Source organism: Morus notabilis, unplaced genomic scaffold, assembly GCF_000414095.1.
Source record: "Morus notabilis unplaced genomic scaffold, ASM41409v2 Scaffold689, whole genome shotgun sequence".
Classification (NCBI taxonomy): Eukaryota; Viridiplantae; Streptophyta; class Magnoliopsida; order Rosales; family Moraceae; genus Morus; species Morus notabilis.
Genome location: NW_010358342.1, coordinates 248,345 through 264,978, shown reverse-complemented (window position 1 = coordinate 264,978; position 16,634 = coordinate 248,345). Strand labels below are relative to the sequence as shown.

Genomic DNA, 16,634 nt, shown 5'->3' with positions numbered 1-16,634 from the left:
GTCATTTTATTAAAGAGCTTTATATAATAAAAAAATTAATTTAAGGGAGTGTGGAGAATAAAAAAGAGAGTATAAATAGAACCACCCTTATAAATAATTCACACTAAGAGATGGACCAACCGAAATCCAAGAGCCTTTCTTATAAGTTTATGGAAGATCTAAATCATTGTCGGATTATGTTTGACCCCATGGTTTCTGACGAGATATTCCCTACAGTCTCCATATTGTTGTATGTGGGGTCCTTCTCACCAAATACTTTGGAAAATGTAACAATATATGAATTAATATTATTGCATATAATGCGACACATCTCCTGAATCCTGCTAAGCAGAAAGTACATGTGCATGAACATGTTATAAGAATAGAAAAGGCTTCAACTCATGACAATTCATTTAATTATAAGAAACGTGTTTAATTGTATCTCACTATAAGATACCATACAAAACCATGACAAGTATGTATTATAATTGAGATTCTGTTATACGATATGAAAAAAAAAAAAAAAAAAAAATTGTTAATACTGAAGAAACATATCAAAACATATTTTTTTAATTAAATTTTATGACAGTGCTAAACAATATCGATAGGTTTTTTTTTCTTATTCTATCATAGAATTATCATGCTAAAGCATATATTAATGTAACAATTAATGCGATCAATTATGTAACAAAACATCTCCAAATCCTATATTCATCTTCGGACTAAATCATGTGCATGAGTGGTGGAATAGTCAAAATCTTGGGGGGGTCCAGGTCTCACTAGACATTAATTTGGCCAACTTGACTTGATCTTATTGTATGATTGTATAGAGGACCTCTTTAGGAAGAATTTGACATCTTTTTCATAAATTGCACTCTGACCAACCATAGCCCAAGAAGCTCTCTTTATCTCTATACTCCTTTCTCACTAACCAAAGTGATCAAATCTCTCTCTCTGAAGTTTTTCTCTTGATACAACAACAAGATGAAGGTATATATATATATATATATATTTGTTTATCGTCATTTTGTTTCTTTTTGGTGCAGTTACTCTGCTGGATGCATCGAAAGTTTCGCCAGAATACCAATGAAGCTCTTAAAGCTCTTGTCATTGGTAAGACTGAGGTGTTAGATACTTCTTAATTTGGTGATTAATTTGTTTTTCCAAAGTGAAGATCAGTGAAAAAATGCTCGTCAAATTAAGTCATCTTTACGACCATGTTCTTGCGTGTAAATCAGATGTAACATGGTAGCAAACTAAAATGGCTGATTGAACTTTTCTATATTTCTTAAAGAATCATTTCAGAGTAGAACTCCATTAAAAATAAAAAAAATATAAAAAAAAGAGGAAAAAGAAATAAGAAACAGACTTATCCTTAAGAACCCAATGCAAAATAGATAAGAACAAATTTAATAATATATTCTAGATAGAAACATACCCATATGGTGTTCCTGTTAGATATGATCAAATATTATAGTCACTTTCTTTAGTTATTAACTTTAGTTTTGCTATATATCATTCAAGTTACCTTAGGCCTTAAGTAGACAAATAGCCATTCTTGTGATTATTCTTGTTTTCTAACTAATTAGTAGTTCTTTAGTTATTCTCACTCCGATGCAATGAAATTATAAATCAATCTAAAAACAGTATTAGATTTGTTATATTTTGCATACAATTTTTTTTTTTTGCTTTTTAAAAATATAATCCATTTACTAACTAACCTTTGCTTATAGCTTCTAATTTAATTGTCATTAGTTGCTCCTAATTGTTCTATTATATGCAATATTTTTCCTAAAGTAAAATTTACCTTTCACTTTCTTACTCAGCCTTCTACTGTTCCTTTTTATTCTTAAAAACAATTTTCAGAATTGCTTCCTCTTTCCATATATATATATATATATTCAATTAATCGTAACACGTTAGTTTTTCTTTCTTTCTTTCCAGAAGTAAAATTTATGCCTAATGCCTCAAGTATTTTCGTTTTTCAGGACAATCATCAATTGATGATCAACAATACTTCACAAAACCAAACTATGGCAATACCACCAGACCCTTGAAACAAGTCCAGAGAGACAATTACAACAACAACAACAACCTCCGAAAATCCTTCAATGGTCTAGAAGATCAAGAAGACTACGAAGATCACGAGGAATCATCCGACGCAATCTCCGACCTCTTCCACGGCTTTCTCGCAATCGGAACCCTCGGATCAAACGACCAGATCAACATCACCGACCACCCCGCGACACCAACTTTCTCGATCTCCGTCGAGAACATCACCGAGAAGGAGACCGAGGTGACCGAGAACGAACTGAAGCTCATCAACGATGAATTGGAGAAAGTTTTGTCGGCCGAAGCACCGGACGACGGCTTCAACGAGTACTCTTCCGGAAGGAACAGCCATGTCAGTAATGGAAGGAGCAGCCATGGAAGCATCATAACGCTCAGTGGCAAGGCTGATCAGGACGGGAATACTACCGCTGTTTGTCCCCTACAAGGTTACCTTTTCGGGTCCGCGATCGAGTTGTCGGAAACGACAACGACGGTTGTGCAGGCCAAGAAGGAGCACAGGACATCTCTTGGCGAGCTTTTTCAGAGAAGCAAAGTTGTGGAGGAGAGTAATGGTGGTGGAGGGAAAAACGACAAGGATATGATTCATCAGGAGAAGATGATGAGGTCGGAAAAGGAAGGTGACAAATCCGCCATGAACATGATGAAGAAGAAGCTTAAGAAGAAAATGCTACATGCTTCTTCTCGAACAGGAGGTACTACTACTACTGCGGGTGGTGGTGGACCAGGTGATCCGGCTCCGACAGAAACTAAACTGCACAAGGTATGTATGGCCACACTCACAATATGGTTTACTTACTATAGGAAAATGATATAATAAAACCGTATTACTACTCAAACATGCATGTAAATCCTGAATTGACACTTGTCCATGGACCCTGTTTTGTCCCAAAAAAGTTGAAATGGAGTGTTTTATGGCATAATATTTTGACGCTGTGTTCCAAAATGTTAAAACCCTCTCCAGAAGTTAAAACCCTCTCCAGACTATATAACCGAAAGTTCACATTTGACTCTATTCTAAACTGAAAAGTTTAAGCCTTCTCAAAACAAATAGAATTGCAAAATTTACGTACCTTGTTATCAAGCAATTGCAAAACTTACATGATTGTTTATTATCTCCTTCACGTAGGTCAGTTTAGGAGAGAGAGCGTATTGATTGAGTTTTATTTTTATTTTCTCTATTTTAATTGGTTTGGTTTCCTTTTTTTTTTTTTTTTTAAATAATTAAGTTAGTAGTTTTGGAAATTTCGAACTGTCAAACAAGCCGAATTGATTAAAATTCTTAAGTAAAATTTTATATTATGTTGAATTGGTTTTAATTCTCCTTAAATATCTTAAACGGGACTGAACTGATCAAAAAATAAATTAACATATTATAAGATTTGATTCATGATTTTCTACTTTAAACTGGCACGAACATCCCTTTTAAGTCAGCCTTATATCTTTATTTATTATTATTATTATTTTTTTTTGTAAGCATGTGTACTCCTTACTTATATAAATGCAACAGAGACAAATTTGTATTTTGTTGAGTTTGGTTTAATGATCGATGTGTTTGGTTGTAGATACTCCATATGTTCCACAGGAAAGTTCACCCTGAGACCTCAGCAACTGTGTTGAAGTCTAGTAAGCGACAAAAGAATGAACAGAAGAAGAAAACGACACATGAATATGGCGGTGCTGGCAACAATGGAGGACAAGTTCACCCAGATCATGAGGATATCATATTATGTCCTCAGAGAGCTCTCTTTCTGAAGCAGAAAATACGGCGCTACAGAAGCCAGTCAAACCCACCCCAATTCACATTTGGCAGCATTGACTCTAACGGGAACAGGGAGCAATGGATCAAAACTGATGCAGACTGTAAGACCTAATAATTGTTATTATATATGTTTCACCTTCTTAGTTATATATAATTAGGAAAAACAAAAATTTTGGGTGTTTTTATATATTCGTAGTAAAGTATGTGTAGCACCAATAAAAGATAAGGTGTGCAAATGCGGCTTGAGGTGGTTCAGACATGTCCAACGTAGACCGCTAGAAGCACCAGTTCGTATTTGAGAGGACATTCTTATACCTAATACTAGGAGAGGGAGGGGTAGACCAAGAATTACGTAGACCGAAGTCGTTAGGAAAGACATTCTAGATCTAGGCCTTCAGGAAAGTTTAATTTCGAACAGAGCCGTGTGAAAAAGTGAAATCCATATAGCTGACCTAATTAAGTTAGAATTAAGGCTTGTTATTGTTGTTGTTTTTATACAACATATATTGAACATCGTTTTAATTGGATGCCAAACTAATTATCTATTATGAGAACTTAATAGAGGTCTCAACTATATATTAATTTATTTTTAATATTAACTAATATAATATCTGATTCGTCATTATTCATGTAATAAATTATATTTAGAGCACTTTAAATACTTACTAATGTAATAATGACAACTATAATAATTTAGATTCATTAAATATTATAAAGATGATATTTAATAAATACCCATCATGATTATCTATGCTTTCCTAGTAATTGGTATGATTCAAATTCCAAAATATCAAACATGTACACTAGCATAATTTTCACTATGTTCCTACAATGACTAAGCTGATATTTTTTATTTTTCTTTTTGTTGTGTTTATTGTAGACCTAGTCTTGGAGCTCTGAACTGCATGCAGAGGAAAGCAAGTTGTCTTCTAAGTTCTTGATTAGTAAGAAGAAATGTCATGCTTGTAAAATTTTTCTTGTTGAGAAATGTTACCGTTACTATCTGAGTTGTTGTGTGAGCTGGAGTGGAATAAATAAATAACAAGAGGTACTCCTCTTATGAAACTGGTTATCTGAGTGGTCAATGTAAAAGTCTCTTATAGTTCTAAACTCGTCTTATATTCAAGAACAGTTATCAATATGAACTTTTAAATGTCATCTATATAGAATCTCAAGTATTTTAATTCTTCGTCTTCTTCTTCTCCTTCTACTCTTTCTTTATATCAATTTAGTATTTTTCTTTCTTTTCTCTTACTCCTACTGTTATCTACTATCAATATCCGTGTTAAAGACGTTTATATTTTCTGAAAAAAGCAAAAAGAAATGTGCTTTATTTATATATCTAATTTATTGGTCAAAACACTTTTGCAAGCGATTTTGGTTTTCATCTACCTTTATTTCAAAAAAAAAAAAAAAAAAAAAAAAAAAAAAAAAAAAAAAAAACCTACACACTTGTTAATTTAAGTTATCGTTGTTTAGGGCTCAAAAGCTCCTTTAGTTGTTCCTTGTCAGTATCACTGCTCTCGATCGAAGAAAGGGAAAAAGCAGCACTCACACAAAACTACAAGGAGAGAGAGAGAGTAGACATGCACTCAATAAGCATATATACGACCGTAACTTAGCTAATAGACCCTAAATTGAACGCAAAGGGGGGAAAATTTTGAATAAAGGTAAAATTGACTGTTTAAAATGTTTGTGCTCTACCACTCTTGTCTCTGCAAAAAACCAGCCAAAACTTTATCCATTGCATACCCATAAATAATCGTTCGGGAAAAAAAAAAAAAAAGAACAAAACAAAACAAAAAATCCAACTTACATCGACTAACGTAAAGATAAAGAAGCGGTTTAAAACAACTTAGATGACGTTTAGTTTATGTATTCAGAATCATAATTCAGACTTATTTTCATTTTACGTATATTTTTTGTGAGAAAAAATACTATAAAGAATCATGAATCATGATTCAGAATCAGAGACGAATATAGGAAACAAACGTCTCCTTAGAGGAAGTTGAATGACCGCCGAAACGATCACAAATACTAAACGACATAACCTCAGGCACGACGCTGAGTGAAAGAAACGACAGCACAATAACAAACTAGCAAAACATTTAACGACAAACCACATATAAATAGAAAACGACAATCTTTATATAAACAACATCAAAGCTACAAACGACAAAAAAATATGGAAAACGACGGCGTACCCCAAAATGACGAGAGCCCATGATTTGACAATAGCATCAAGAAATAACAGTCAACGGGAGGGGGGACGACAGCACATAGAAAACGCCTGGAACTTTGTAAGGACGTTGAAAGGAAAAGTGATGATAGTCTCTTGGAAAACGACACCAAGTGATACACGAGAACAAAGCTACTAAATTACATGAAAGGGAAAACGACATCGACCTTAATTAGAGAAGACACGCTAAAGAAACAACAATAGAATGTATAACGAAACTGGAAACAAATAAAAGTAACAGAATGATGTGCAACAGAGACAAATGTAAAAACAACGTGAAAATAAATAAATAAGCCGCGCTAGCTTTAAGAAACGACAGGAAGGTTAAAGAAACACTTCAGTATAAACGACGAATTATTGCCTTGAAAAAATGATGATCGCTAAAGAAACGACACAAACAGTAAAAACGAGAAAAGATTGAAGAACAGCACGAGATGACACCACGACAAGATATCAAACGACAGCGCACTAGGGAGGATGACAAAAAAGAAAACGAATGTGACCTAAAGAAACGACAACTAAAATTAAATAACAATATCAATGAATAACCGTTCGTTATGGAAAAGTCAATCACAGGAAAAGCGACAAATTATTGAAAACCATTGCTTGGAAAAAAAACGACAATGATTTTGCAAAACGACGACAATAGATCCTTACACAAGTGCAGAGACCTTTTTCCTGTAGAGCTTATCAGCTCTTTCACTTTTCAGTTGATTTGTAAGGACCCCTTTTTTTTTTTTTTTTTTTTTTTTTTTTTTTTCATGGTATGTCTGCACAAGCGATGTAGCATTTACCTATCATTTCTAATACCTTTGTCAAGAACAACAGTTATGACAAGCTTATATATAAATTTCATCATAGAAAATGTAATTCACAGTTTTGAGAATCTTATCAATAATGAAAGGTTTATTAATTCAAAGCTTAACTTATGAATTAGGTAATAAAGGTGCAAAACATAATAAATGATAGATATAAAAATCAGAGCTCGACCCAAAGGCAAACGGAATGCCTCTAGCACGCACTATCCATGTAGTTTACCAGCAATTCCTGAACCATCCCTCTGTCTGGCATTCTCCCTGCTGCGCCATATACGGGAGCTAGCCCTCCATTTATGGGACCCGGATTTTCTTTCACCTGAAAGTATGCAATAAACAGAATATGAGCACTTCATGTTTGTGCCCCTAGATCAGCCTTATAAACTATAATGGCTTTGTTTGTTAGTTTATAGGACCCAGTTCTAATCTAAACAGTTTTTTTTTTTTTTTTTGGTAGCTCAGAAACTACGTACCGTATTAACTGATTCCTTCAAGTCTCTAAGGAATTCCTCAACAACTGGTACATGTTGAAGGGTTACGCATATATGAATGCTGATTCAAGTCACAAAAGTAAAAATTCAGTATTTAGTTCTAAGCAGTCTGTTTTCATAAACATATTTAAGAGAGAGAGTCCACCTGTTGGGTCTCTGAAGTGCATTTAAATGCCAGCCTTTAGATGTCAATATGTCGTTCACCTCAAATATGTCGACAACCTCTGATCCAAATGCAACAATTGTCATGTCTGGCCTGCCAATGATGAACAACTCTGGAATTTCCTTTACGCTGCACACGAGTAGGCAATAAAAACCGAAAATTGCATCTTCAGGTTCACCTCCAAGCAAGAAAAAAAACTTGAAAGGAAGAAAAGTGAACATGGTGTACCCTTTCTGTATTCTCTTTGACACGTCCATGATTTGCTTTGTATTCTCCAAGTACCCTATGAATATCAAAATGCCAAGGATAAACAATGAGTTTATGGATAAAGCATTTGCAACAAACAAAAATATAATTGGATGTTGTTTTCTCCCTACAAATAAGTATATTTTTCACCTTCTTCTCCCAAAGACATCATAGCCGCCCAAGCACCGGCAACTAAACTACCAGGCCTGCTTCCAGCCATGCTAGGAGACACGTATAGCCCACCTGACCACTCAGTAACTACATCACGAAATGTAAACAAGAGGGAAATGAAACTCCATTAGACCAAAATCATAAATAGCCTATCCAATCACATATATGCGTCTATTCTTGATTTTCCATCTTAAAAATCTTTCTTCTCAGCTCTCTTTTGGTTATTTTTAATTTGTTCTCTCCAGTTTTAGAAGTGATGAATTCAGAGTGAAGGAAAAAGAGCAACACAAGTCTTTTTGTCCAAGTTAAAGGAATGTTTAATTATTAATCTTTTATTTCTTTTCCCCTTCTAGCCAAGTAAAAAAAAAAACCGAAATATGAATCGAGAAAAGTAACTTACCAGCAACAAATTGATGCTGCTCAAAAGTAGAAAGGTAAAGTTCCCATCAACCAGAACGCCATGAATAGGAAAGCACATTAGGCTCTACTTATATCAAGTAACTTATAAGGGAACTAAGCCAAACAATTTTTATTTAATTTAAAATTTGAAAAAGTAAAAGAGTGGCATAAAACAGGCCTGCATATCAATATTGGAAGAGATTACGTTGAGGATTCAACCAAAAACCAAAGTTTTACCTTTCTAATGTCATGATTTCTGTATAAAACCACACTGCTTCCTTTAGGAGCCAGCCCATATTTATGCACATCGGCTGATATAGAGGTCACTCCTTTGACAGAAAAGTCAAAAGGTGGAATAGGATACCTGAAAATAAAAATTATCATCATGAATTACAGTGAGGAAAATTTCCAGACACACATGGCAACATGCAATACATTAACACTTTGCAAGTAATGCTGATCCAGATAACTCAGATGATATATACGATATACAAGCAATAATGAGCAAGCGGCAAGGTCAAGAGAGTGCAGAGACGATAGTGGAAAATATTCTCAACAGACAGAATTCAATCAAATAAATCCTTTTAGAATAGCCTGGAAAAACTAGTTTTTTGCAGCTAGAATCAGTCAGCTCAAAAAGAATTCAGAAGATGTACCCAAGTTTACGAGCAAAAGGTAATACAAAGCCACCAAGGCAGAGGTCGACATGTAGACATATCCCATAGCTAGAAGCTAATTCACCAAGCTCCTGCAAAAGATGTTTCCAAATTTTCCACAATTAAAAATTCGTCCATAGATAAATTAGATTCATATTAATAAGTTGTAACCATATGCCTCCCTTACTATGCTCTCACCCCCTTCCCCAACTGAAAAATAAGAGCAGAAGGTCACTTACCTCAATAGGGTCAATGATTCCATGAGGGTAACCAGGTGCAGATCCAACAATCTGCAATATAAAAGAATCTGCTAAGTTACATTACACCAGGTGAGCGTGATCTTTAGATGGGAATTCAGCGTTGCCCATGAATTCTTTATCTTCTCGGTGAGAATGGAAAAACAGACTCGTTATCCTTATATAAAAAATAATGCAAGAAAAACAAAGTAGTAGGACAAAGAAAATACCAAAATGGTGTTTCGATTGACATATCTTCTAATCGCCTTGACATCAGCTTGAAACTCTTTATTCACAGGGACACGCCACAACTTGATGTTAAAATATTGTGCAGCTTTGTCATATGCAGAATGTGCAGATTCGGGTATTATTCTGTGCTTGGGAAGAAATTTTTTCATTTTAAAACTATGAGATAATTGAACATAAAACATACAAAAGCCAAGTTATCACAATGATCATACATTTCAGGTCTTGTTATTCCTTTCTTGGACTTCATATAGTCACGTGATGATTTCATAGCTAATAGTATACTCTCAGTTCCTCCTGAGGTCATATTTCCACATATTTGTCGTCCAGAAGACTTATCTTTACCGCCAAGTAATGCAGCTGTCATGGCAACCACTTCTGCTTCAAATCGCACTACACTTTGGAATACATCTGAATGCAACGGATTGGTATGTGCAAACCTGAATGAAGATTAAACAAGTTCAGACAAGAGGAAATGCACGTACAATGGCAGGGACTTGAGTAACCAATCATATCAAAGCTGCCCTGAAACCCGGCAACTGAAGCTATGAAGAAAACAAAAGCACTATTAACACACTTTCTTGTGCACACGGAAAATGATGGTTAATTAGCTCAAAATGTTCCATATAACAACATACCAGTGGAAGACATGATTCTAGAAGTACAACAGAAAAAAATTACTCTCAGTGTTCTATCTAACTCCAAGTCTCCAACTATTTTAATAGAAAATCCGTAGTCTAAATTAATATCTTCACACCCCAAAGTCAATGAATAGGAGAGGAAGGAGAATATTGATGCGAGAAAGTAGTATTCTTTCCTTTTTCACTTCAGCCCCCCTATATATCCCGTTTCACTTACTAAAATCCAAGTAAACTAGTGTTAAGCAGAAGCCCAAAAGAAAAATAGTACGGTAATGGTGAAACCCAGAAAGAATGGGAATAATAACAGAAGATCCAGTGAAATACATTTCTTATCATTGGTATACTAGTCTTACTAACATTGAACATGCCTCGTTCAGCACAGAAAAGTGTCCTTCGCATTCGCTTCCTCCAACATAACTGCAAAATAACTAAAAAGTTGAAATTCAAAGCAGAAAAAAAAGAAAAAAACAAACAAACAAACAAATAAACTTCTTTAGTATCATTTACTTGAGTTTATGTAATTCCAATGCAAATGAAAACAGAACATACACTGTACCAGAGCATTTGCCTTGCCAAACCGGATCTTTTGTTTTCTCAATCTTCATTATTTCTAGGACTTCTGCTCCTAAGCCTACACTAGGCAACTCGGTCCTCCAAGCTACTCTTTTAGATTGACCACCAGAATTTAACTGATCCACAACCTGTTCGTTCGGAAGAGAAGAAATCGAGAATATCAATCCAACCCTTATTTTCAAATAAACAACTTGAAAGAAATTAGTAAAAAATTAACAAGATTGAATTGAGCAACTATTTGGACTTTATCCAGCCAAAAAGAAAAAAGAAAAAAAAGAACAAAATATTTGGATTTTTCACGAATTCCAGCAACCAGAAGAGAAGTGCAAATAAAATTAATCATCTTTCTAAAGTTTAACGCTCTAGAAAACAATGTTGCAAATATATTATCAAGTTATGGACTGGACTTAACACAAGTCAACTATTTCCAAGCAATAAAAAAGCACAAAAGGTAGTGCTAGAAACTCCAACTTCAAAGCTCCATCACTCCAAAGTCCAAACACCATGGCCCGTCTAATTTGAAGCCCCACATCAACAACCTCTAAGCAAATAAACATTCCATGCCAGTCTCGGAAAACGCTAATCCCGAGAAACCCGAAGAAAAAATTCTCATTGAATTTCGCAGTCACGCAATAAATGTGTCTTCTCTTTCCATCTCATTTCATCTGTTGTCCAAAATACACACATATAGATATAGATATACATACATATATATAAAGCAAAACTACAAGGCATATAATAGCGTAGAAAAACTAAATTCAGAAACGAAAATAGACGAAGTCCGACCTTCTGTTTCTCCGCGTCAATATAGCCCTGTACGCCAGGAATCAATCTGTTCCAAAGCGAAAAGGGGGGGAAAATCAAACGAAAAATGGATAATTGACCTCAAATTTTCCAAACAAACACTAAATCGGCACGAAACAAAAACATTATCCGAGAAAATTTACTTGACGAAGCTCATGAGAAGCGCCAAGACGCTGGCTTTGAGTCCTCTCTCGCAAACGACGCGAAGAGCCGACTGGACGATCCAAGCGACGGCGAGAGCGGGGAGCGGAGAAATGACAAGAACCAGAGGCTCGTATTGAGATAAGCGTGAATTCGCCGAGTTTCTGACGCCAAGCAAGAACGACTTCATAGAGGAATAATCCATGGCTGCCAAACAAAACAAACACCAGAAGAAGAAGAAGAAGAAGAAGAAGAGAGAAATGTTTGTAGTAATATATGATTATAAAAAAGTTTATTTCTTTTGCTCTTCGATGAAGCCTCGTTTGGCGTTGTGATATTTGTGATGTGTTTAGGTTGGTTTGTTGGGTAGAAACTAAGGTTGTTTAGTTGGAGAATATATTCTAATTTGAATTATTATTTATAATTTATTATAATATTTTTTTATAAAAAATATATATAAATTAAAAATATTTTAATTTTATGATTTTAATTTATAAATCAATCGTTTTTTGCGTTTTTTTTTTTTAATATAGATAATCTTGTGCCAGCTTTTTGCCTAGTGGAATTTTTTTTGGCTTTTGCGAAAAGATAATGAAAAGAAAAGAAAAGATATTTTTCGAAAGCAGCTATGGCTGAGGTGTAAGCTTAAAACGACGATTGCATTCCGGTAACAGTCATAAGAAGGTCGTCACTCAAAGAAAGAAAGAAAGAAAGAAAGAAAGAAAAATTATGAGAGCAAAAGAAACCAAATTTTGGTTAAAAAAAAAAAAAAAAAGAAAAGAAAGAGGTCCAAAAATAAAAATAAAGTAGTAGTAAAAATGCTCATCCAATGGAGCCAATTTCGCAGAAAATTGGGTGGGCCCCACGGAGGTTGTGTGGGCCTATCATCGTTGCGAGAAAAAAAATATAAATATTTTATACTTTTAAGTAATATATTTTTTTAATTAAATAATTATATTTTTTTTTTAAAATAAATAATGGATAAAAATTCATACTCATATACTCTAAAAAATAAGTTAAATAATTTTCTCTTTTCATGTCGACTTTACTCTCCATAAAACTGAACTTTACTCTCCATAAAACTGAACAATAATGCTTAAAGTAAAAAGAGCAAAAACGAAACTTCTTTTTATTTTGAAGAGAAAAACAATATTTGAAGTTCTCAATTGCTTTCTTTTGTTATTTGCACCCAAAAAAGAAAACAAAAATGACTTTCACTAAGGACCATAAAGAAATCAAGTGTCAATTTTGTCAGAATTTTATCAAATTTACTGGGAAGCGAGGGCTCGTTTGTTTCATATATTCAAATTTAAATTATTGATTATACTATAGTGTTTTGACTCTCATAAAAAATTTTAAATTTTAAACATTAGAATTAAGAATTATGATTTGAGTATACTTTTCAAACGGGCTTTAAGCTTAATCCTAAAGGACAAATAGTAAAAAGGGCAAAACAGAATGTGTAAACCACGATATCTTGGTCCGGGTGAAGAATTTTTCGTTCGCATATAAACTTATTAAGGGTGTATTTCGTTGCAATGGGGGAATAGTAATGGTAATGGGAATATGAATGGTAATGGAATTGAATGGAAAAGAAATTTGATTCATTTATTTTGTTGTAATTTTAGAAATACTATGGAATGAAACATGAATATTTTTATGTTGACAAAATTACCCTTATGTTATATAGATAACACTAATATTTTATATATTAATATAATTAAACTATTTATTATATAATTATGATGTAACACCCGCCTTATCAAATAACATATAGATGCAAAAGAATTCACATGTCGAGATTAGGAAAGAATAAAAGTTTAAATTTTCTTCTAAGTAGACACTTGGCGAGATTAGGAAAGAATAAAAGTTTAAATTTTATTCTAAGTTGACACTTGTCGAGATTAGGAAAGAATAAAAGTTTAAATTTTATTCTAAGTTGACACTTGTCGAGATTAGGAAAGAATAAAAGTTCAAAATTTCTTCTAAGTGGACACTTGTCAAGATTAGGAAAGAATAAAAGTTCAAAATTTCTTCTAAGTGGACACTTGTCGATATTAGGAAAGAAGAAAAGTTCAAATTTTCTTCTAAGTGGACACGTGTCGAGATAAGGAAAGAAGAAAAGTTTAAATTTTCTTCTCAGTGGACACTTGTCAAGATGAGGAAAGAAGAAAAGTTCAAATTGTGTTTTGAAAGACACTTGTCAAGTATATGGATACTTGGAATTTGATCAATGGCCAATATTTAGCCAAACACTTGTGATCTAAAGGTAGATATGAGATATGGAATCAATGGCTAGGAGCTATCCGCATAAGCTTTGATCTGAGGGCTAGAATGTAAGATGGCATACTATAAATAGGTGATGGATTCATTCCATCCTTCATATAGAAGAAGCTAGAGAGAGAAAGTTTGCGAGATAGAGAGAAAGAGAAAATAGAAAGACAAAAAGAAAGAGAGAGAAAATTGAGAGAAGAATTTTCCTCTCCACCAGTAAATTTATAAGTAGACTTTCTACTGCATTACTTGAACAGTAGTACATGAAAGTTTTCAGTTTATGCAAATTGTCAATTTATATATATTTGATGTGTTTTCATGAGACTTATAAAGTGTTTTAGTTTTCATAATATGATATGAATCTCGTGTTGATTACAAACTGACTCAGTTAGTAAAATGGTGAAATCCTTGAGGAACAAGAGATTCCAAGACAGGGTCCACCAAATAGAAGACAAAGAAGTTCTAATAACACAAGATGAATGTTAGACATAAGGGCCCTAAAAGATTAAAGAAAATTATTTTCAAAGTGGAAATTATTTTACAGTTTACTTACTGAGCTTTAGCTCATATAGTTCTTGTGATGTAGGTAAGCTCCCAGTAGAAGTTTCAGTTAATTAAGCAAGAGCGGTGTTAAGAGGTCTTTAAGTTCTGCGGTTCAAGTCCCATGACGAGTTTAAGTTAAGAGATCTTAAGTTATGTAATTTGTAAATTTAAGAATTTGTTCGAGGATTATTCTTAATATAGAGATTATTTCTCTATTTAAGTAGTAATATAGTAAAGTAAGTTAATGTTTTTCTTGAGTTGGCGTAGTCATTAGCTGTTGACTCGGGAATAGCGTTACATATGATATAGATTATAATAATATTATTAAAATGGTTAATGTGATTATAATATTTTAAAATATATGATAAAATTATATAAGAAATGATAATATTTCAATTATAATATAACTAAAAATTACAACTATATTATATTATACTATTATATAATTTATATAATTACAATATAATATATAATTATTATTATGTTATATTAAACAAATATATTATAATTAATACATTATGACTACATAATGTGTATAATACACTATAATATATAATAATATTAAAACTATAACACTCTATTAAAATTTAATTATTAAATTATTATTATAATAGAACATAATTATATTAATATATTATTATATCATTATCATATTATATAATAATATAATAATATAATTATTATATTATTTGTTACACTATTACAACTATATTATATTATAATAAATTATGTTATATTAAATTATAATATCTTATTATATAATAAAATAATAATATTAGAATTATTAATATAATTATGATATTATTTGTTATAATATTACAACTATATTATATTATTGTATATATTATATTGTAATATTATCATATATTATATTATAAGATATCATTACAATATAAAATATAATATATTGTTATAAAATATTAAATAAATATAGTATAATTAATACATTACTTTAATCATAATGTGCAATATAATATAATAGATAATATTAGAGGTATAATGACAACAATATTATATTATATCATATTATTATATTGTTATACCTATATTATATTATAATATTTTTATTATATATTATATTACATATTATAAGATATAATTACTATATAATATATTATAATTATATTATAATATTCAAGGGTAATTATGAAAAAAAGAGGTTACAATGACTATTCTTCTCATGTGATAAAGGAATGGTAATTCACCTAAAATAGAAGAACGATCATTCATTTTGAATGTCCATTCATTTTTATAAATCCAACTAAACATCATACTTGAATTCCATTCCATTTCATTGCTTTCCTTTCCTCCGACTAAACACACCCTAAATTCAAAGAATGTTCTTTCAAAACGGATATTAAATTCAAGGAATATATTCCCATACAATTTGTTTGTTGTAGTGTACTTTGTAACATTAGTTAAGGCTCACGACAGTGAGTTCGTCGAGAAATAATAGGTCCAGATATGTGCTTCCTTAAAGCCTGTATATTTTTTGATTGATATTTATTTTAAAAAATAGAGAATTTATCATTGAGAGTGCATGAATCTAGACCTTTACTCTTGATATTGTTAGTGTAATTATTTGACTAAAAATGTTATGAATTAAGAGTAAAAGGTAAATATCATGACTCATTTCAAGGGGTATTTATTAAGATTACTCGCAATAAAAAATTATTAAACTTAGTCTTAAAGTTCATGAGTATGAAATTTTTATCATTTATTCTTAATTAATATCTTTTAACTAAGATGATTTTTTGATTAAAAATAATATTAATCAAAGATAAAAATCCAACAAATGCACACTACGCTATTTGTCTCCTTTCCCTGGCCATAAAGAACAGCAGGCCCAAAGCCCCAAAGTATGACTTGAGAAAAAGTTGGGCCTCAAATAATCTAAAGCCTCAAACATTTCGGCCCATTTCAATGACGACTCCTGGCCCAGTACACAGAGACTTTTTTTTTTTTTTTTTGTGCAAAATACACTGAACAGGTAGAGAATCTTCTGGACTTGACAAATTGGCGATCGGAATTATTTTAATAATCTTCTTTAGTATATAGAAAAGCGCCAAATGACGCTTTCGTCGTTTCGTCCGGCTCAGTGCGAAACATTACGTCCATGAGGAGTGTTAAACGAAGCTTTCCGTGGTTTTGTCCGGCCAGGACAAAACGTTTCGTCTTTGAGGGA

At 32.4% G+C, this 16,634-nt stretch overlaps 2 protein-coding genes across 2 annotated transcripts; one reads left to right on the top strand and one right to left on the bottom strand.

Annotated features, from left to right (window-relative positions):
* The first annotated feature begins 915 nt into the window (after positions 1–915).
* Positions 916–4,755, top strand: LOC21400456 (protein LAZY 1). The gene is made up of 5 exons (XM_024161875.1): positions 916–969; positions 1,026–1,092; positions 1,968–2,812; positions 3,615–3,912; positions 4,692–4,755. The coding sequence occupies exons 1-5, from the start codon at positions 964–966 to the stop codon at positions 4,709–4,711; spliced, it is 1,236 nt and encodes a 411-aa protein (XP_024017643.1). The 5' UTR covers positions 916–963; the 3' UTR covers positions 4,712–4,755.
* Positions 4,756–6,824: 2,069 nt separating this feature from the next.
* On the bottom strand, positions 6,825–11,990 carry LOC21400455 (sphingosine-1-phosphate lyase). The gene is made up of 15 exons (XM_024161850.1): positions 11,635–11,990; positions 11,474–11,519; positions 10,664–10,815; positions 10,472–10,531; positions 9,689–9,913; positions 9,458–9,599; positions 9,231–9,281; positions 8,992–9,083; positions 8,573–8,699; positions 8,337–8,352; positions 7,916–8,023; positions 7,748–7,802; positions 7,502–7,648; positions 7,339–7,417; positions 6,825–7,184 (listed from the first exon to the last, which is right to left on the bottom strand). The coding sequence occupies exons 1-15, from the start codon at positions 11,835–11,837 to the stop codon at positions 7,062–7,064; spliced, it is 1,626 nt and encodes a 541-aa protein (XP_024017618.1). The 5' UTR covers positions 11,838–11,990; the 3' UTR covers positions 6,825–7,061.
* Between the last annotated feature and the right edge of the window lie 4,644 nt (positions 11,991–16,634).